Source organism: Ptychodera flava, chromosome 14 (assembly GCF_041260155.1).
Source record: "Ptychodera flava strain L36383 chromosome 14, AS_Pfla_20210202, whole genome shotgun sequence".
NCBI classification, from domain to species: Eukaryota; Metazoa; Hemichordata; class Enteropneusta; family Ptychoderidae; genus Ptychodera; species Ptychodera flava.
Genome location: NC_091941.1, coordinates 6,724,188 through 6,746,874, shown reverse-complemented (window position 1 = coordinate 6,746,874; position 22,687 = coordinate 6,724,188). Strand labels below are relative to the sequence as shown.

The window sequence follows — 22,687 nt, the reverse complement described above, 5'->3', positions numbered from 1 at the left end:
GCAGGGACCATTTTCCAACAGGTAGCATGGTATGTTGGATCACCCACATCCGTCCATGATCTGTACACACACTCATCATTTCTTGAACTGAAGCAAATTTCATCAATACACATGACACCCTGGTCAAAAAATCTGTCAACATAATTTTGACGTTCAAGTCAGTCTGATTGTCCATTTTGAATGAAAAGAATATCAGCCCCTTTTCCATGGAGGAGACAGCAATTGAAGGAGATTTTCAACAGATATTTTGGAGAGTGAGACAACTGTTTTTCAGGGAATCTAAGGGAACTCAGTGCACCTGTTTTGGTCAAAGAAAGGCTATTGATTACGTTTGAACGGTTATGACAAATGCAATTGGCGGGTTAGACAAGTGACATGATGTGGTTACCTTAGATGGAAATACCTTGGCTTTGAAAAACATTATTTTCAACCTCTGCAAACATTTTATTTTTATATAGTTTGTTCTTGAATATATGACAGAATTATTACATTGAGAACACGCCTCTTACTAATAATTATTGAACTAAATTTTGATTTGGAAATAACAAATTTAGCATTTAGACTGTCATGTACAGAATTACCAAAAAGTACATCTCCCTAGCGGGAAAGGATTTAATTTTGTTATTCAAAGTGGGCAATCAGAATTACACTCACATCAAAACCATGTTGGCAGACTTTAGAACTATTAACCGGGTTGTCTTGTGTACTAATGAAATTTGCTATGCAGTTGTAGAAATGATCTCTGTGTACAGATCATTGAGAATTGCGGGTAATCCAACATACCATGCTGCCCATTAACATTAAACTGCAGTTGTGCGTGTATGCATAATGCTTGTTAACACTGAACATCCGTTGCATACTGGTACATCTTTTTGGTTACATGTACATGTATGCATGGTTCAATTACTTCAGAAAAGTAACACCTTTGCTAATCAGTGATATAAACAATTTCATGTTCATATGTCTGCATGCTATTCACATGAATAGTTCAGGTAGAGTTCTGCCAACTCATCGTAAAGGCATGTTGTTTTCAGTTCCACTGCTAGTAGCATACACTTGTCAGGCTGTGATTTGACTAATACCCTTGTTCACGGTTACAGGTTTGTTACTAAATATAGCTGTACGCGCGCGACATCGGACACGCAGCTTGAAATGCGGACAAATTTTATCAATGTTGCATGCGTGACTGTTTTTGCAGCTTGTACTCTGAGTCGTGAATATGTTTTTTAGTATTCACTGTTACACTAGCAGTCGCCCACTGAGATGTATTTTCGTCGTTCTTGCATGCGTAATTTTCAAAAGCGTAATCTAAAAATGCGGACAAATATTTATTTTTGCATATTAATGAGAGAACAGTGACGTAAACTGTGAACGGCCCCAGTGTTCTCCCCAGGATTTTGAAATAGGGTGGCGGCTAATTTGCATATTAATTTGCATAATATTTACATATAATTTACATATCATTTGCATGATTATTGCATATGTATCATGGGATCTCTACTTGCAACTGCAACTACACTGAAGACATCTTACTTTTAATACAAGACGCATTTGCTTTACATGATCATTATTTTTATTAACATTCTCAAACAGAGGACATCAAAAACTTAATCATAAATGGTAACAACATATTGGACAGGCAGAATAACACTCCACACACCAGAACCATTTCAGGCCTTCATGTTGAACTTCTGACATGCCCTGCATAGCATTCCTAAAAGAAAAGACGAAAAGGTCACTTTGTACAATATCAAAAGTATCCCGGACACTTCGATTTTACCCCGAGTTTTTGCCTCCTTGGGTCTGGTTGTGACACGAAAGTTAATGTAATCTTACCAGCCACAAAAAAATGACACCGCGAATATAATTTTGTAGTTGTTATTTTCGGTTGATAGTGTGGCAATATTTGCCATAAAACGTAAAACGAAGGAATGCGACGATGATTTACAAAACGCTGTAGCCGTTCGTTCCAGTGAAAATTGTTATTGAAGCCCTACAGCCATAAACGTAAACAGACATGAAACAAAATGGCCGCCGCCCTGCACGATAGATTCTGGAGAGACATAGCAATTATCAACACTCACAAGTTACGGTGGCATTTGAAACTTAAAAATAACTTTCTAGAATAGGAGACCTACATTTGTTCCCCTGAAAGGATGAGAGATATCAGAAACCACGCCGAACCAAACGATCTCTGCGTTCTCACTTTGAACTGTTAGTTGGTACTCTCCAGTACTCTCCTCCAGTCATACAGTGCTCGGATCGGCACGAGCGCCCTCGAAACACACAGATCAATTTTGACAATACACGACGCAAGGTTTTGACGAAAGACATTTATCGAACCGATCTGACATTTAGTTTATTAAATCGCGAAAAAAAATCTCAAGACAACTAGTCCCATGACAGGACGAATGAATAAAACTCAAAACACGTCTCGAACGATATCACATGATTGACGGATAGTAAACAATAACAAGAAATGGCCGCCATTGAACACGTGCTACGATTGCATTTGGAAGTAAAGTGAAATCGCGTTTTCGTACACTTAAATAGGGCGATCTCTTATTTTTTAATCATTAGAGTTAAGTTTTGCCCTCAAACTGGTGAACGGGGAGTGAAATTTGCGGGTAATCGGCCGCATGCCGAACACAAAAACTATGTTTACGTATTTAAATTTTATACGGACGTAGCACAGGCCTGTACAGTAATCTGAGTAAACGAAAACGGGCGACTGTATTTATTTCACCTACCTTTTTCATCTGGAGTTACAATCAACCATGGAAATAATTTTTCCCATGTCGGGTCAACACCAGTTACTCTTCTCTTGTTCTGTGATGGTGAGTTCACGGCCTTTCATGTTCACGGCAAAAGTCTTTGAAGTACTTTATCCGTACCCTTACCGCCATCCTTGTCACCCCCAGGCCAAGTAATCAGCGTTGCCGCTGGCCGCGGTGACAACGTCTTTTAATTGAACGTCTTTTATTTACGTCGGTAAATGGTTTACACCATCAAATTGCGTTTATAACACCTTCAAAATTAAGATTCTTTGAAATTGAACTTGACAAACGAGGTGTAAACGTGATAATTAGGGCCTATAGAACGTAAGCAAAAAAGAGGACAATGAACAGGACGTTCAAACAACGAATGTCGGTGAAAATGAAAAGATTTTACAAAGAACGGGGCCGTGATCACAGAGTGGCGGGCCAAGTGGTAAGCGTGGCGGCCTTGATTAAAGCGTGGCGGGTGTGGCCGTAAGCGTGGCGGCACCGCCACGCTATTTGTCCGCTGGGGAGAACACTGGGCCCTATACTCATAACCATTTGTTTTTGCAGTGGTATTTCTCATCAACATCATGCAAACATGCACTGCCTTTTGGGTGATTGTCTGTGAATTAAAATGCCTGCACTTATCTAATGGTTCTTCTAGCTATAACAATGGCAACAGCCTGAATGGTTTTGTTATTATTCAACTTGTGCTAGTTTTGTTTTGTCCATGTGTTTAATTGCAAAGTGACATTTCTGGCTGACAAGACAAAAAGTTAATCACTCATGAAAATATTAGTCCTCCCAAAACTTTTGATTTGTGATGCCTTATGCTATTCATTTTTCATAGAGTATTTGCAAGAATTAGGGCTTCTGAATTTTTCCTGTATAGAGTGATATATATGGATGGAGAAAATGAAATTTAGAATGTCATGTTTGCCTGACATTGAATATGTAACTTAATTTTACAGACTGAGCATTTCCAAAGAATCTATAATTCAGAATGGAATAATGAAGTATCTGCTGCTGCTCTCACCACACTCAAAGAAGCAAGGTGTATTAAAGATGCTGTGTTTCGCTCATCTGAAGATGTACAGAAACTCACTGAATACTTGTCTGAAGAGATGACATACTACAAAGACAAACTTGCTGAGGCACATGTAGATGACAATACCAGTAGTATCAAGGAGCTTTGGGGGAAGCTGTGTCAGGTGACGTTGACATCAGTCATCATTTTCAACAGAAGACGAAGCGGAGAGGTGTCAAAGCTTCTTCTGGACACATTCAGAAATAGAGACAATTCTCCACCAAATGCAGATGTCTTAGCTTCACTGAGTTCCACAGAAGTGGAACTACTGAAATACTTTACAGTTATTGAAACCAGAGGCAAACAGGGCAGCAAGGTTCCAATACTGCTATCACCAAAACTCTGTGATGTAATGGAATTGCTACTGAAGAAGCGAGAAAGTGCTGGCATAGAAGAAAATCCATATTTCTTCGCTAATCCGAATGGAGCAAGAAGATCATATTACAGGGGCACCGATACTCTCAGAGCATGTGCAGTACAGGCCAATGTATCAAATCCAGAGAGCTTACAGTCCACATGCATTCGTAAGCTTGTGGCTACAACTTGCCAGATTTTGAATCTGAAAGACAATGAATTGGCAAATCTGGCTCAATATATTGGGCATGATATACAAGTGCACAGTAATTTTTATCAACAACAGAAGAGTGCTGTGCAGGCCACACAAATAAGCAAGGTATTGCTGGCTATTGAAGCTGGAACTATCTCAAAATATCGAGGGAAAAGTCTTGAGGAGATAGATATAAATCTTGAAGGTATGCACTTTGCTTCATTTGACATACCTGCTTATCACAGCTGTAAACTGAAAATCGCTGAAAAATTAATGATAACTTGGGTCTTAACCATTAATTGCACACTGGTACTTGTGTACTATGCTATATCCAGTATTATATCATACCAGTATATCGATGGGGCAAATACAGCGATCTGATTGGTTAAGACGCAAAAAGAACCGTGGTATATTGGCGATATACCATTGCGAGCTCTCAGCTTGAGAAAAAATCTGTTTTGACGTTCCACACCAGAATTTCAATATACTGTTATGATATTTCAGCAATAAATCACACCCAGCGACGACCGTCACTGGGTGTGATGTCGGTGGGTGTGATTTATTGCTTGAGTAGATGTCTATACATAGAATTGAGAGTGCTCGATGTTCAGTGTTCAGTAACAGATTGGTATATTGTTGTACATTTTAATAAATTTGGACTAGTTAGGAACTTGAATTTCACATCAGCCTTTTGTGACAATTTTCAAGTGTCACAAAAGTGTGATGTGAAAGTCTGAGTTGCAAACTAGTCCAGATCTCTATTTGTGTAATTTAAATGTACAGTAGGTACTGTTCTGTATACCTATATGATAACTGATTGCTTTGAGAGTTGAATTATGTTTTTGATGGAATCAAAGAAGGTTAAATTGTCAAAGCTCACATTTCCTCACCCTTTTGAAGCTAACTTTTTTGAGACGGGGTTTTGATCAAAATGAAACATTTGGAATGGGTAACAATGCCCTTGTCTTGGCAGTAAGGAAAGTTCAATAAAAAACGTGAATGTCAAGTTTTATCAAGAAAATAAGAATTTAAAATGTTACGTGCAGAGAAAACGAACAAAAGGGTGAACTCAGCAGTTAACGTTTAAACAAAATTTATTACGAAAATAAAACTAATTGTTAAGTCAGGGATAGAGTACAAGCTTTAAAAGTGTACAGACTACTTATCTCAGCTGGGACGGCAAAGCTCCAGTCTCAGAGTTGTAACAGTCAGTTGGATGAATGAACAGTCCTTGCAGGCTTGAAGCTGCACAAAGTCCACAGTATAAATCCAGCGTTGGCAGTGAAGGTCTTGAAAAGTCTTGAGAATGACTACTGCTGGAGTTTAGTAACACACAAGAGACACGATCCCAAAAGTCTGACTGGAAGCTGTGCACGTCCCTTTTATACACATGCGTTTACATAAGGGCATATAAGAACAATCTAGAACTTTTATTGACATGCTAATTACTGTTCTAAAATTATCTCTCTTACACAACTAATTAAATTTCCAGAACATTCCAAACATGACTAATTGAATTCAAGGTTGTGAGGTCATTGAGGGTAGTGACCTTGACTAGACTAATTGAACTCAGGTCATGATGAGTGTGGGGGAAATGACCTACATAACCAAAAGAATCCTGTGTATTTCTGCCCAGGATTTCAGCCAGGTTAGAGCATAACAGATGCACTAACTGTGCCCTAGCCATATATCCCTGTCTTACCCTGGTGCATGCACACTTTTTGGAATTTCTACTCATCAATATGACTTTATCCAACCATTTTTCTCCGACAGATATTATTGGAATTGTCTCTGAAGAGGAAGACTCATGCAGTGATAGTGATGATTCAATCAGAGACGGCAACCCTAGTAGTGTTTCAAACAAAGAAAGTAGTCCTGCTGGTGTTTCAAACAAAGAAGACAGACCTTGCTCAGGTAAGTAGAGATGTACTTATATGGTCACCTATGATTTACATGATCGTTCATTGGGATCAGATTTTATCAGTACCGTATTCCTCCAATTCTAAAGCCCTGCCCGTTTATAACGCCCCCCCAGGATTATTTTATCGATTCGTAATTGGTCGTTAGTTCGTTTATAACGCCCCCCAGGGGGGTACACCCAAATTCTGACTGGAACAATAGAGCCATTGTCATGTAATGAGACATTGATATCCGCGACACCTACGTCGCTAATCAAAGTCACAAACAAGTGCCAAAGTGAAGTATCAAACCTCTGACAAGTACACTATTGTTTGGTGTTGGAACATGTCAATCCGGAACGGTTCTATCGTTCCTGATGATACTTACAATTCAACTTGGATTTCGCTACGTAAATGAACATTAAAAGAGTTGGATTTTTGAGCGTCTCGATCTAGTCCAATGCCGTCTTTTCGTCACTGTCATTTTGCTAACGTCAAAATAAGAAGATTTTTGAACATCTTGATCAAGTACGAATCGAATATTTCGATGCCATTTGGCTACCATAACATGAACATTACGATAGTCGGGTTTTTGAACGTGTCGATCAAGTACGATTCGCTCATTTCACGTGGTGAAAATATCGTTCCTTTCCAAATTCCACGGGTATCGCAAATGCGCTCGACGGAACTGAAGACAACATGATTTCCGAGGAGATTCCGGTACTCGATGACGACTTATCAAATGAAGCCCTGGGACTCGTGTTTGATGACGAGGGAGAAGATGACGATATAGACTTCGATGGGTTTGACTTCGATGAAGAGGGCAATTGTATCGACAAACGCAACATCTGAAGTTTCTTCCGCGCATGAACTGAAAATACTTTGAATTCATTTGTTTATGTTTTATCAATTTTGTACATTTTTTTCTCATGTTAAAAATGTATTTATTGTTTGAATGGCATTTCTTGCTTGTGTGTGTCCTTTTCCTGAACTAGTCCCGGCAATGAGTAGGCGATAGTGTAACAGATTTTCAAGATTATGCATGCTTTCGAAGTCTTGCGAGGGAAAAATACCCAACTTCATAAACGGCCCTAGAACAAAAATGTGCATGTTCGTACCATTCCGAACAGATGATCAAAGATGACTGAATTCCACATCAAGAGACATTTCGTTCATCGATACAAATAAAAAAAACTTCAAAGTTTTATTGCCAAAAATTCAATTCATCAAATTGTGAGCATATTGGCGTAGCAATCTTTTGTCTTGGCCAGCCGGCCGATGCTTCAACACTTTATCAGTTCAAGCCTAGCGCCTGCCTTTTCATAAGATCACATTTCGTTTTGAGATACGGTTTGACTTTTTGAAACTACCGTAGGAGCAAAATAAAACTCACAACGTGTAATTGATCATTTATTTTAAGGAGGACGCTAATTGAAAATCGTAAATAGAAAACATCGGACGGACACCGTGCACCACACTGTATGCATGTGCTGAACAGAATTTTACCCTGACCTCATGCACTGACACCTTTGACCTATTGCGTGAATTGACCAATCACAGCCAGCGGAACTTTAGGTAGGGAGGCCAACTGAAATTTTGAAATGTTCAATCTGCATTTTAATTAATGTAGTTTTTTAGATTTCAATGAGAGAAGCTAAACATTTTTTTAATTTTCGAAATTGGATGAACGGTTACAATTTTATACCTTTTAAAACATTCACTTTTACTCTTTCTGTAGAAAGACAATACATGATATAATAACAATGGGAACAATGGGACAAAATGAAGGAGTTTTAGCTGAAATTTACAGTAAATTCGCTGTAACTTTGTTAATAAAACATCTTTTTGTACCAAATTTGGTATGGAGATAGATTTCAATGGCACACACAAATGTATCCTAAAATTACGCGATTACGATGGTGGCCATATTGGATTTATCCATGGCAACGGATGAACGACACTTAACGAGAAATGACAAAATGAAAATATTAAGCTCAAATGGCATAAGTGATATATCAATTGAAGGTCTTTTTGAGCTGATGACACTTTTGAATAGCTCTACAGCATTAAAACTACCTACAAAAAGTATTTTATCCAAATAAAGGCTTTCAAAATATCACCACTGGGACCATGTGGAGTTTTGACATTATTTGGTAAAGGCTTCTTCAATTTTATCAGTTTCTGAACAATTTGAAACTTAGAATTTAATTTAAGGATTATTGGTTAAAACTATGTTCCAAAATTATTGATCATCTTTAAAATTCAGGAGTAAATTGAATGAGAAGTCGATGTTTGGAGGTGCTAAAAATTGCACACTTGTCATGGTAAAGTTATCAGCAACTAAGATGGTCTCATCATACCACCTGTCAGACATGCAAATTTCCTTTGTTACAAACATTTAAAAAAATCAATACCCATTCTTTTGCTAATACAGATGCAACTTATTCCCTTAGTTTCCTTGAAAATATTGTGTATGGCTGTCAAAAATCTATGTCGACAAAATCACAAAATTGCTATCTCCTCTGCGCAAAAGGGATTGATCTTCTCATTATTCACCGTGAGAAATTAGAGAATTATGATTATCAAAACTATGGTCCCAGAATTTTGATATATGGACCGAGCTGTTCTGTGTACAGGAGAAATTTGCTCCAGTTCAATGAGTGATCTCCGTGTGTACGGATCATGGAGAATTGTGGGTAGCCTCACTTACTGTGAAGCGTGGTCATATCTCCGTCAATAAATACGTGAGCTGTTCAAAATTTCTCATTTTTCTAGCAAAATCAAAAGAAATAATGATAAACTGCGTACTAGAGGACGTTTCACTGAGAATTGGTCGGGTTAGGTCTCGGAAAAATCGCTCTCAATTTTTTGTCTCAGATTTGGTCATATACACTGCCCTATGTTGGTGAAGAACCTTATATCGCGAGAAAGAGCGAGATCTGGGCTTTCAAATGAGTATTCGATGTAAAGGATGTTTTGATTTGCTCACCTTCAAAAATGCGTTTCAAAATCGGCGATGTAAATATTAGGTGCTTGCCATGTTTCAGATCGCCGTTCCCAGTACTGTTTCTAGCTCAATTTTGCAGTTTATTCAAAAAGTAAGTAGTTCATATAAAGAAATAAAAAAACATATGAGAGAATAGCTGCATTTTTAATTTTTAGCCTCATGTATTTTTTCCACAATTTTCTTTCCCGTTATCGATGTTTTTCAATTTTGAACATGACTAAGTCACTGGTGATTGAGTGCCAATTCAGCACGTCCTGGGCGACCTGCTGGCCTCCCTACTTTAGGGACTTTCCCTTTACTCCTTGTCTGACCTTTGCGGCCATGCTATACATTGCTATGGGGAGCTAGCTACTGCTGGAGCTACTTGTTGCAACAAAGTATCGTGGTGATTATCTATACACGAAATACGAAGATTTATTGCTATCGTATTTTGTAGCAAAAGAGGGTATGGCAAATATGCTAAATTTCAAAACTTGTCGATCTCCATTAATTAATACCGTACAGATTCGACTGTCAGTATCGACGCAGCATGGCCATGAGTCGATTTCACAAAGTATGAGTTGTCTGCAGCGCTCACGTGAATAAAAAAACATTGGCATAAAATTTGCATAACATTGCATCAATTAGCATAAATTAACTACCACGTTCGATTATGCAGTGACATCCGTTTATACAAGCCCCCACGTTTTCTGTCACCTTTGGCAGTGTTCTCCACAAATAAAAAAATTAAGTGGGTGGCTAATTTACATAATCATTTGCATAATATTTACATAATCATTTGCATACTATTTACATATTTTGACCAAATATTGCTGATAACACACTATGCACTACAGTTTAACTGTAAAAATTTAGTACATCCTTACTAAGTTGTATAAGCTCCTACCCTTGTTTAACTCAAATAAAGAAAGGTTAGGAGAGTAAAATATACTGTTACAGTTGGTAAAATTGCTCAGATCAGAGAAACTATTAAAAGATATCAAACAGTGAGATCGAAGTTCCGTAACAGCATCGCTAGAAAATACTACGTTTTTCAGTACGTAAACAATATGGCGGATTATGACATCAGAGTGGGACTCTTCTATTTGGTATCAGGGTGGAGCTTTTGAAAAACGGAGATTAAAATGGTGTTATTGGTGGCACTTGAGGAGTATTTTTTTCAGATTTTTTCGTATAAAAAACTCTAAGGAAAGTGTTTCATAACTTTTATTACAGTTCACTGATTTCAATTATGAAGATTACATTTTTTGAAAACGAAAACATAGCGAGAGACATACATTTATTCATCGATGTCAAAATTATCATGGTGACCATACAACTCAGGCTTGAGGAGCATTTTTTCAGATTTTTTCGTATAAAAAACTCAAAGGAAAAGAGATCTGACACAGTGTTCCATAACTTTTATTACAGTTCACTGATTTCAATGAAGATTACATTTTTTGAAAACGAAAACATAGCGAGTCTAGAGACATACATTTATTCATCGATGTCAAAATTATCACCATAACACTCACGTGTTCTCATCCTGATACACGTCCGACCGAGCCTAAAATTAGGTTGTTTTTGCTTTGGGAAGGAATACACAAACGAAATTCTAACCTCCTATAAAAACTTTAATGTACTCTGCTGTCCTTGGTTACCCTACAGCTCCTTGCCATGTTTACTCAGCTAAGTCGGTTACCTAATGCACGGTCCCTATGGAGGGACCATGGCTAACGTAACGTTACGGACTGAGCCATGCAAATATGGCTGCCTTCGATGAGTTGCACATGGGCTTATGATCTCGGTTGACATCACAAACTCGCGAGATTTGCAAGATCGATGAGAATTACGTTTGCAGTCTGCAGGATCGACGCTCACGCTCGCATTTTGCTTGTAAATCACTGTCAACTTTTTTCCCCGTACATTTTATTGTTTTATTTTTAAAAAAAATAAATCTTTTCATTTCTGGCAAGGGGGCGCTCGGAATTTACAAGAGGGCGCCACACCCCTGTTACCTTATTCAGGGAGAACACTGTGCTTAATAATAATAATAATATATAATAATAATAATAATAAGATATTTGTAACATATACGAGGCTTTCTTTGTTGATTGTCCAGAGCTGAGTGGTGTAGCCATGCATGTGGCCTCGGTTTTCAAGTTCAACGGCCTAGATCCGATCATGGATGTAAAAAATAGAAGGATACAGGACACTCCTTTGATCCTTTGTTCAAGGGATAGTTGCCGCCGATTCGTTATCTCGTAATCCCGTAACGGGATTAGCGTGTTATTTTATTCGTAGCGTGCCTTCAGGTTGTCATCAGTAAATTTCGAGTCTTTCCGTGCATTACCACAGACAGCGTCAAAAATAGCGTCTTTTGTGCCAGTAATGTTGTTGTCGCAATACTACGACCTTTTTCTCTGTTAACAATGATATGCGGCTCATCGAGGAGGAAACAATCGACTACATAGCTCCTGGCTCACTTTCTGTCTCACGTAAACACGGTATAACAAGAACTGCGCATGTGTAATAACCTTTCCCCTTCTTGAATAATGCCTCAACCCGAGCAGAATGGTGACGTGACGCATTGAACTTCAGCAAAAAACTCACCAGGGAATTTTCGGCCAGGTACTCAGATCGCCACATGACCAGACAGGAAAGTCTTTATATACGACTTTAGTTTTTTCGTAATAGTTCTATCAGCAGTGTCTTTGAACGTCTTGAAACGTGACTTAAAAGGGGTGAACCATGGCATGAAGGAAGAACGCATTTGCACGCAATCCTATGGGGACGAACTATGGGCGTACCGCAAATATAGCCCAACTGTAAAATATGATAACTTCAACGGCCAGGTGAACCAGCACTGAGGACAAACATTTTTTTAAGAGTTCATACCTTGAACCTCCTTATTAAGAAAAAATCAGACTCCGCGGTTAGATACTTTGTAAGTGAGAGTAATTTTACAATCAGGGCACTTTATCCAAGTCGCTTCAAAAGAATAGTCATAACTTGGTCAAATATGCGTCGATTTTCTCAGTATTTGGTTTGTTTGAGCTTTGTTCAGCCTGGGCAATCAACACAAGCAATTTCACAAGTTTGAAAGGTTTTTTTTATGAATTTGGCAACAAAAATTTGATGTACACGATATTATGAGTGAAGTGGGTGTGTCTGAGCCGTCCTGATCGCGGCAACCATGCCACAGCTTCAAAGACCAGCGTAGACAAAGAGATAACAATAGGTGTGAAAGGGATTATAGGGCTGTCCTGTATCCTTCTATTTTTTACATCCATGGTCCGATGTCTTCCCTCGTCTGATATACATTTCCGTGCGTTGTCGCCCCCGTATTTATCTGTTGCGTTTTTTACCGTACATGTAGGCATTTGTGTACTGTACTGTAATTCCCCGAACTGCCTTGCTTTTAGTTGTATTCTGTTGTTACCGTTATGTATCGTCGCGTAAGCGTACTTAGCTGCAATGATTGTAGCGAGAGGTCGCTCACTGAACGCGAACCCTACCCAAAGTAGGCAATCGCACTGTTGATCCTTGGTTTTGTGGCGAAACCAAATGGTTTCGGGAAAATTGATTGACAATCGCCCATGGCATAGGGCCTTGTAGCAGCGTAGGGTTCGTGTTCAACATAAAATTCAGCGATCGACCTCTTGGACTCTCGCTACACAATCATTGCAACTACGTTGTACTGTAATAGCGTTGATCGCAATTTCGGGTTTGTTACTAAATATAGCTGCACTCACGCAACTATCGGACAAATATGCTGAAATTCGGACAAATTTTGTCGTTGTATGGGCGGCTGTTGTTGCAGCTTGTAGTCTCGGTCATCAATGCATACGAAAAGTGTGCTGCTAGATAGCCGTTCTAACACTCGCAGGTTTTATTTTCGTTGTTCATGCGGAAATCGTGGACAAATATTTATTTATGCATGTTAATGAAAGAGAACAGTGACGTCATTTGCGATCGGCGCTATTGAAAATCTGCTTGTACAACAAGTTCACCCTATCAAAGAGGTTTATGTCAAAGTTCAACTTTGTTCAAGTTATCACCAACTACACTCAAACTTTGAAAGGCAACCTCCTAGACCATATCTATGTCTATGTCAAGTCTACCAATAGTCTGGTTCCCTGACCCATTTCCCCGGTAGAGGGCGTGGGGAAATATAGGGTCAGGTACCGGCTAATGTAAACATGGACGCTATTGGGTTAAAATAAAACAAGCTGTGATTGGATGAAAGTAACACTTGTAACTTTTTCTCATGTTTCTTGGGTTTCGCACTTTCAGGCTCACTTGACACCAACTTCTTGTTTGTACCACAAAGCCGTGGAGGTAAAACGAAAGACTTTTTACCTCCATGATTTAGCCACTGTGATTCAGCACACCTCTTGATACTTTTAGAACGTCGACATGATGCCTGGCATTTTTCACGAAATTCGGACACCATTCTATCCATCGAAATCAATCGTCGTTCAAAGTTCCAACAAAGTTTGCTTTCAATTAGCTGTGATATCGCAGCAGTACTTGTGGCGTGTATCGAACGTGCTCTGGTCATCGGGGTCACGCCACAGTCGGCGATGACCTCAATGACCATAGCGCGTTCGATACACGCCACAAGTACTGCTGCGATATCATATCACAGCCAGCCTTCAAATTTCAATCACCTCTATTTCTCCGTACTTCTGGATTAATCCTTTCAGTTTATGTTTCCCGTCTCGTGTGCCAATGTTTTTGGTTCGGATACCAGTGTTCGAACATAATTCTGATCCAGTCGAATTTTGACCGGCGTTTTCATAGAAGCAGCCATATTTGTTGTAGCATGTTCTGTCAGGTGACTAACCTCCGCCATGTTGAACAAAATTCTGTTCAAGATGGCTACCCGGTACCTGACCCTATATTTCCCCACGCCCTCTACCGGGGAAATGGGTCAGGGAACCAGACTAGTCTACCAACTCTGCCATCTACAATGCCCATATCATACAGACATATTACAGTTACCATGATGCACTGCTCTACAAACTTTAGTCTCGCTTCCAGACCTCGTCGCTTCGCCAGTGCAAAGTGCGCCGCTAGCGGTAGGAACATGAAGTGATTTTTCCACTGGCTGGGCGACGGGGTCTGGAGACAACTGACTTCTGCATTCCAAGATATTTATACCCACCAATCAAATGACTCAATCGACAACCGCGACAACAGGCAAACTTTGATGCATATTCAATAGAAGGAGGGGCTTGTAAAAATATCTACCAACAACTATGAGGAACTTCTGTGACTTACAACGTCAATAAGCTCGTCACAAGTGACTAGGCAATGATATGACGTACATAAAAGGATTCCCCAAACAACGCGTCCGCATCGCTGATAAAGAGCGCACTGGGCATTCACACATCACAGTACGCGGACGTGCGTAAATTCAACTGGCGAAAATGGGGCTGACAGCCAAACTTAGGAAGGCAATCGATTGTCGCAAAGAAAAATTAGCCATAGAATGCCTGGAAGACAAGCAAATTGAAGCAATCGCAGCTTTTCTACGCGGGGGAATGACATCTTCGTAAACTTGCCAACTGGCACTGGGTACGGGAAGTCTGTTGGCTGTTGTCTTCACATGCTCTCCGTATATTTTCACGGGAGTTTCAGCATGGTCACTGTCTACAGAGTACATTTGCCCCGGACATTTGCGACGTGCTCGATGCGATGTTGACTATCGCATATTGAAAACACATGCATTTGTCTTGGTTTTTCGAAGTGAATATACAAGTAGGTCAAGGGTCATATTTAAATTAGGTGCTCTGCCTGTCCTGATGCGTCATCACAGTGGAATGCAGTGGTAGTCACCAGACCCTCGTCGCTTCGCGACTCGACGCTCGTCGCTCCGCGACTCGCCATGTCCTACCGTCAGCAGCGCATTTTGCAGTGGCGAAGCGACGAGGTCTGGTAAACGAGACTCTACAAACTTCAGCAATTTCACTCACTGTATGTACATGCATGCATATTAAAATCCCAAGCACTCTTTCATTCTGCACCAATCTTTGTCACACATTCTCTTTTCTTCCTCTGCTCTGGTCTCTGGAACTTCGCTTTTGCTTGCAAATGCTTTGTAGTTAATTCTGTACTCACTTTTTGAAATACACAAGTAATTTGATGGCTTTATGACCTCTATGTGACCGGCATCCTGGTACTTCTGTTGGTATGAATTCATCAGTGTTGTTGAAAAATACCCAAAAAGCAGATATATGTAGCTATATTCACTGAATTACTATTCTTTTTTAATGTGCCAAAATGTTGATTTTTGACACTGCATACCATTAGGAGTACCAGGATGTAAGGTAATGTACAGATGTACTGTAAAGGTCATAATAGTGGATTGTCATTCCAGTACATTGTAAGCTTCAGGACAATAGTTTCCAAAATCAAGTTGCCACCAGTTGGTAATGTCCTCCTTTCTCAAATGTGACATTAAGTAAGCTCAGAATTTCTCATTTTTGCATTACAGAAACGAGGAAGCCTGCTAGGGTTGGTAAACGAAAGATTCCTTGGACACAAGACGAAGAAGATGCCATTGACAGGCATTTCAGGTCACATATAAAAAAAAATATAACGGTTACAAAATATGAAGCTGAAAAATGTCTAGGTAAAGAGAAAGCTTTATGCAATCGGAACTGGAAGTTGTTGAAATGGCATGTCAAAAACAGAGCGATATCATATGCAAGGAAAGCAAACAAACAATAATTGGGGCTCGGAGTGTTAGTGGTGATATTCCCAAAATTTCATGCAGAGATGTACAAGTGGTGTGTTACAATGAAACTTTGTTAAAAATTGCCCCATTGTTAGGGACTGTTCATCAAAATTAGACCTAGAAAGTAGGTTATTTGCCATTATTCTAGCACATTTGAAGGTTTTGATGAAAAGTCAAATCCATTTTGGATTTTTTCATGAAAAATACCCAGACTGGGTAGCACGTACCCATACACCTTTCTCCAGGAGTACACCACCAGACATAATCCCAGTATTGAAGTATCAACCTGCATGTAATATGGCAGATATCAGACAACTACATATGGTAAACTGTTGATTAAGATGAAATTTGCAGATAGGTAAACCTACTAAGTTAAAAGTATTACTGTTGCTGAACAAATGTCAGGAAAGTTATTTGTCTCCATTCTATATGCCAAATGGAGTGATGTGGTAGAATAGGCATCCATTCATTTGACAGTCTGTATGTACAGGTATGTCTGTCTCAGAAACAGTGATTTGAGAACTAACTGCTGCGGCTCATTTTGTGTTAAAGCCCCAGTAACTGTAACTTTGAGCTCTTTTTTTCCAGATTTTTTTTCTTTTTAGCAACTGAAGTTTCCCATTCAACTACCTTAAATCCGAGTCGTGATGAAATTTTAAGTATTTATCTTAAAACCTCATGATTTGCAACTTTTTTCATTGTTTCATAATTGTACTTTCAAATCAAACTTAGTTCATATCAATGTTTTCAATTTAATTACTGTATAGAAGTATCATAACTGATAAGGAGTGCATGTGCAAGTTTGAACAAAATATGTGAGTATTGTAGTCAAATATTGCTGCCAAAAGGCAAATTATGATGTGCTGGAACTGGTCCATACATGTATACATATCAAAATTTTCCCAGAAACAAACATATGATTCACTGGAATGCATGACACTAGATGGCCTCCATTTGGTAATTGCAAGCGTTTTTCCCATATTATATTTTGCTAGTTTGCAGGAAATCTAAAAGGATGGAAAACTGATTTCACATGCCTGCACAGGTGTTTGTTGTACATGGATTACAGGTCAGCATATTACAAAGCTGCAGCTTATGGGGCTTTAAAAAGTTTTTTGTCCCAATTATTATTGTAGCATAATACCTTTCTTACTTTGTTGGATGTGATATTTTCAAATAAAAGTATATAATCATTATATTAATGTAAGTTTTATCTGTTTTCCAGGATGAGATATTTTCCGTATGAGTAATGATTATAGTTGCATTGTAAATTTCTGAGTTTGTTGGTCTCTGCTATTTTCATATAAAATCTACGGTAGTAATTGATGTTTTGAGGAAGATTTTTCAGCCAGATCAATAATGATTATTACTACACGCTGGTATATTTTGACATGATCTCATTGAATATTATGTTTCTTGACCTCTTATGGACTGTAAGGAAAACTTGCATCCCGATTAGCGAGCATTCTCATTTTGTTCACCTGTTCTGCACACTGAGGCAAGCTCAGGCCTTTTGAGACGCGATGGAGGGACTGTAGTCTAACACGTGTCCGCAATTTGTACGTAACTCAGGGTCGAATGTGGTCATCTCCTGTCTGCACAGGTGTATCAAATTTACTCGACATGCAATCAATTTGCAATTTTATAAGCGCGCAGGGAAGCAGCACACCGCACGGTCCAGGCAACATAGAGCAAGTTGTTCCTGCTTGCTGGAGTATAGCTGTCAGCTGGGATAAGTTCAGCCCAGAAACTGGTGAGTGTTATTCATAAATAGAAACCTGTAACATCAGTTTTTACACCATTTCTTGCAACACCATTGAAAAATTACTGTTGGAATACAAATTGGTTCAATCATGACCTGCTTGCTGAAGTATGGCTGTCAGCTGGGATAAGGTCAGCCCAGAAACTGGTGAGTGTTATTCATAAATAGAAACCTATAACATCAGTTTTTACACCATTTCTTGCAACACCATTGAAAAATGACTGTTGGAATTCAAATCAGCTCAATCATGACCAGAGTAAGCTGTGTTGCCTGACCCTGTGACATGTGTCAATGTTGAACATTTCTCACTGATTCAAATCCACAAATCTGAATTTCTGAGGATGAAGTTTCTTAGTATAGATCTTTTCATCAGTTGCACTACAATATACACCGTGTTGTCTTTTCATATCCTCTATGATGTAAAAGGTATATCTACCAGATTACATAGAATGTGGTTTTTACATATCCTCAGTAGAATCCTCTGTACTGAGGTACATGTATGTAGTTTTGAGTTTGTCTTTGGGGACTTACAGATTTGCTCGTGTCCGTGCCTCTATGCTTGTGTCTGTGCGTAATATGCAAATTTCTCAGAGATGCGTGGAACAATTTCTTGGATCACTTCATTTACACACACTCACACACACACACATATATACACAGACACACACTCAGGTTGTGACCAATGTCTGTCAAACTTGGCACCACGACAATGCACTGTAATTTACATTTGAACGTAAATTGTTTAAAAAATGATCTGATATGGCTGCCAGAAGGCCATGTTTGTTTTTGTGGATAGTGTTTTAATGTTACTAAAATGGGCTACAATATGTCAGGTCTTGTAATATGTACCAGACAAAATTATTCGTAGTGAAATGCATATTTGTCTCTTTTTTTAGGGGCCCAATCCTTGCGGCAGAACCTAAACACTGATTAAGCTGAAATTTTACTTGTATCCTTAGTGTGAGCACTTTCAATTTTGCGCGAGGCATTGGGATTGGTCACGTGATATGGCCATCATATTGGATTTTGCGAAAATCGCAGTCTCATCTTTAAAAATCTTCTTCTCAAGAACGAATGCACCGATTGAACTGACATTTTACATGTATAATCTTTAGTGTAAGTTTGCGGAACACATTTGGATCGGTCACGTGATTTGGCCACCATATTAGATTTTGAGAAAATCGCAATTTAATCATTCAAAATCTTCTTCTCCAGAACCAACACACCGATTGAACTGAAATTTTACTCATATCTTTCTTAGTGTGAGTACTTTCAAGTTTGCGAGAGGCATTTGGATCGGTCATGTAGTTTTGCTGCCATATTGGATTTTGCATAAAACATACGATTACCAGCGAAACCTACAGTAACTTTGAGATGATATTCAAACTCCCTATTTACAAGAACTAAAAGATTTCCTCAAGCTGAAAATTTTTCATATAATATCATCAGTGCAAGAACTTGAAACCATGGCAACCACTTGGGCCCTGCCAATGCTGCTTGCCGCTTTAATTATTGTTGTGTTGAAGAAAAACCAACGACAAGAATGAATGTCGGCTCTGGAAGTTTTCAATGAACTTATAAACAAATCTGACGCTTACTCTGACTGAACAAATCTGATTCTGATTCTATACAGTTTTTAGCTCACATTTGGTATATGTTTATACCAAAGAAAGAGAGCTGATATGGTAGGTCAGCGGCATCTGTATGTATTATTTTAGTATGTGTGGATGTATGTTTGTCCGCATCAAAAACTCAAAAACTGTGGCACCTGCCATCTTAGTATGTGGTGTACTGGTGCACGCAGGGATGAAGATGTGAATTGGTTCAAATGAACATATCAGTGTCAAAAATATGCAAATGGGTTAAAAAATGGGAGAATCCAGCAAATTGCTAAATCTCTGTAACCACCTGCCAGATTTGGTTGAAACTTGGTATCCTGGTTCCTTATGGTGACTTTTGTTAGATATGTTCAAATTGTGGTGAAATTTTGATAGTTGTATTTTTGGGGGCAATTTTTCCCATTTTCGGTAAAAAAATCTATGTAAGCTCTGGTCCTCTTTGCCTTGAAACTCGGTATGCATGATCCTAGGTTTGGCCTATGTCAGATTTATACAAATTGTGATGAAATTTTCATATTTGTATTTTTCAAGGCAATTTTTCCCATTTTTTGTAAAACAATGATTTTCTCTGAAATCGCTCATCCAATTGCTTTGAAACTAGATATGCATGTTTTCAGGGGTAAACTTCATCAAATGTACTCACTGGCCTGCCACATCAAACTAAATTTGAGCCAACTGTCATTGACACTATGTTTTGAAATGCAGTTTTGTTAGTGTTTATAATTGCGTTGGCCAATAGGCAGGTTAAGTCCGATGATGTCTTGATTGTTGAGGCACTTTAGGACATTGGTTGATGGGATGCCTTGTGTAGTTAGCACGTCGTGTGTATCCTCCGTTAGGCCTACTGCCTTACACCATTCGCGGAAACTTTGTGCCTTGTCTGACATTGTTACTATTCGTTGGCGGGAACAATAGCTTTGTGGACAAAAGTTATCCACATGTCAACGCTCTGAGGTCGAAGCCAATACTGATTAACTATTAGGTAGCCTCGTCCGGAGACCGTCCCCTTCACAGCCTCGACCCCGGCCCATCTAAACTACAATAAAACAAGTATTACTGTTCACATTATTGAATAAAAGTGAACTACAGGGATGTCAGCTGCCTTTCATGCAGAGAAATTTCTTGTAATACCTTGGTGAAATTTGCTGAATCTTAGCACGGATCTGAATCTGTTTTCAATATAACCATTATAGCTATTATTCTGTGAACATGTATCATACACAAGCTGTGATTTGCTATCAATACCAGGTAGGTAAAGTTATAGATCATTTATTAATGTGTGTGGTAGTTGTGTAGAGGATAGTTTATTTTATGGCTATAAAGAAGGGGTAAAGTAAAACTGACAAAGTACTATGTGTTGATCGAACTTTGTCATACCAGCAATGTGCTGTGCATGTATACATGTGTGCATGTAGCTGTGTTGCTTGGGCCACTGGTGTATTGTTTTAAATAATTTGGACAATAATGGAAAAACTTTAGGATGTACCACAGGAACTGCAGCAAGTGTATCTACAAAACCTCAAACGTTGAAAATCATTTTTGTCACGGTACAATCAGTGTCACAAATATGTTCTGTATTCATTCAATTGGATTACATGAAACGGGAGGGAATATAGAATGTTCATGAAACATCCAGTATTAATACCTTTGAATCAGATGGTGTCAGAGATTCTTCACAAGATTTCATTCGCAACTTACCACTTTCTTATTTGTAAAAGTAATTTGCGATGCTGAAAGTTTTCACAACATTAACAATGCATATTGTAGAAATCACAAAGTTTTTATGAGCATGTCATGTATTCTAATTTAAAATTTCATCAGAAACATGCCATTATGTTAGTAATCTTTACTAGTAGCTCTGTTCACACGTACAAGCAAATGGACCAATGTCTTTCTGTGTGTTTCCGTTTTGCCGATATATCAAGAGAGTGCTGATGAATACAACAGTCATGATTTGGTCTACACACCCGAGTGTAGAAACTGGCATTAGCCATCTGTGACAAGCCGAATGTTACTGGGATGTAATATTTCATACCTTTTTACATGAAATGAGTTCAATAAGTTTTGAGACACTATTAAAGTTTAAGAATGAGACATACTTGCACACCAGTAAAGATGTTCATTTCTATAACAATCTGTTTTTTGTTTCTTTTTCAGATATAAAACAACTTTTTCTAGTGCCTAGGTCACTAACAGTAGTTGTACAGAGTTCTCAGCCATTGAAAGGGATTTAACAGAGATGGGAACACATAACCATCTCAGCTGTTGGCCTGAACACAGGCTAATATAGAACCGAAATATGAAATACAGTACTGGAATCTACTCTCCCACCATACATTTGGGAGAAAACCCAGAGGTTGAAAAGAGACACCAGCCTAGCCGTTTGCCTGGTAGCAGGCAATTTCATTAGAATATCCAATACAGAAATCAAATACTAGAGTCACAGAGATATTTCATAAAAACAGAACAAAAAATATGGCTCATACTATACAGTAGCACAATATTCATAGCAGAATATTGCCCCTTGATGTTACAAGAAATAGTACCAGACAAGAACAAGACTAGTTTTGAAATTGTAATTTAGTTACCCAAGTGCATTCACAAGTTTATTCTTTGCTACAGAAACCATTTCTTTGGAGTGTGTAACTATTACAGAATTAAACATGTCCTATGCCATCAACCACCTCAAATGCTGAAACATTTTTTGCGTGATACTTCTTGCACCAACTTTGAAAAGTATATCATGTTTTGTGGTTCAGATTCAATGCACCAAGAATTATGACTGTCTCTCTACAACAGTAAAGATTTACAATAGCTTGTTTCCATTGTATACACTTCAAACAGGAATTTAAAATGGCCAGCTTCATTTTCTTTTCTCTGAGATGGATCATTGTTTGTATGACATGAACCCAACCTCCCAAGTATTTCTCCCTCAGTGTACCATTGCCTTTGTGTAACGACAACATTGACAGATATAATTAATAGCCCTGTATTTAACTTTGTGCTCAGCACTTTCAAGTCTAGTCACATTTTACTCTTGTGCATGTAAATCTGAGTTTTATACATTGCTAGGTCATCAATTTGGAAAAATTTGCAAAACCTATAGGTATTTTCCGTGAGAGGGACTTTTACATCTGTCCACCCATAGCCATCTTTATCATCCAACACTTGGACTTTATATATACCTACATTGCAACTATTGATCACACCTCCAACTGTTTCTCAAATTTAGCAAACTAATTCCATTCATACGTAAGACATCAACTTCACATACACATCAA

At 38.6% G+C, this 22,687-nt stretch overlaps 1 protein-coding gene and 1 long non-coding RNA gene across 4 annotated transcripts in view; one reads left to right on the top strand and one right to left on the bottom strand.

Annotated features, from left to right (window-relative positions):
* The window catches only part of LOC139149117 (uncharacterized), a 35,944-nt gene extending 18,723 nt beyond the window's left edge, over positions 1-17,221 (top strand). For all 3 annotated transcript variants that reach the window (XM_070720679.1, XM_070720680.1, XM_070720681.1), the window contains 3 exons: positions 3,734-4,601; positions 6,170-6,310; positions 15,783-17,221. In XM_070720679.1, coding sequence (XP_070576780.1) covers positions 3,734-4,601; positions 6,170-6,310; positions 15,783-16,018 — 1,245 coding nt within the window. In that variant the 3' untranslated portion in view covers positions 16,019-17,221. The remainder of the gene's footprint in view (positions 1-3,733; positions 4,602-6,169; positions 6,311-15,782) is intronic.
* LOC139149125 (uncharacterized) lies at positions 1,551-2,256 on the bottom strand. Its single transcript, XR_011556076.1, has 2 exons — positions 2,139-2,256; positions 1,551-1,714 (listed from the first exon to the last, which is right to left on the bottom strand). It is a non-coding gene; the product is annotated as an uncharacterized lncRNA (long non-coding RNA).
* Positions 17,222-22,687: the final 5,466 nt, after the last annotated feature.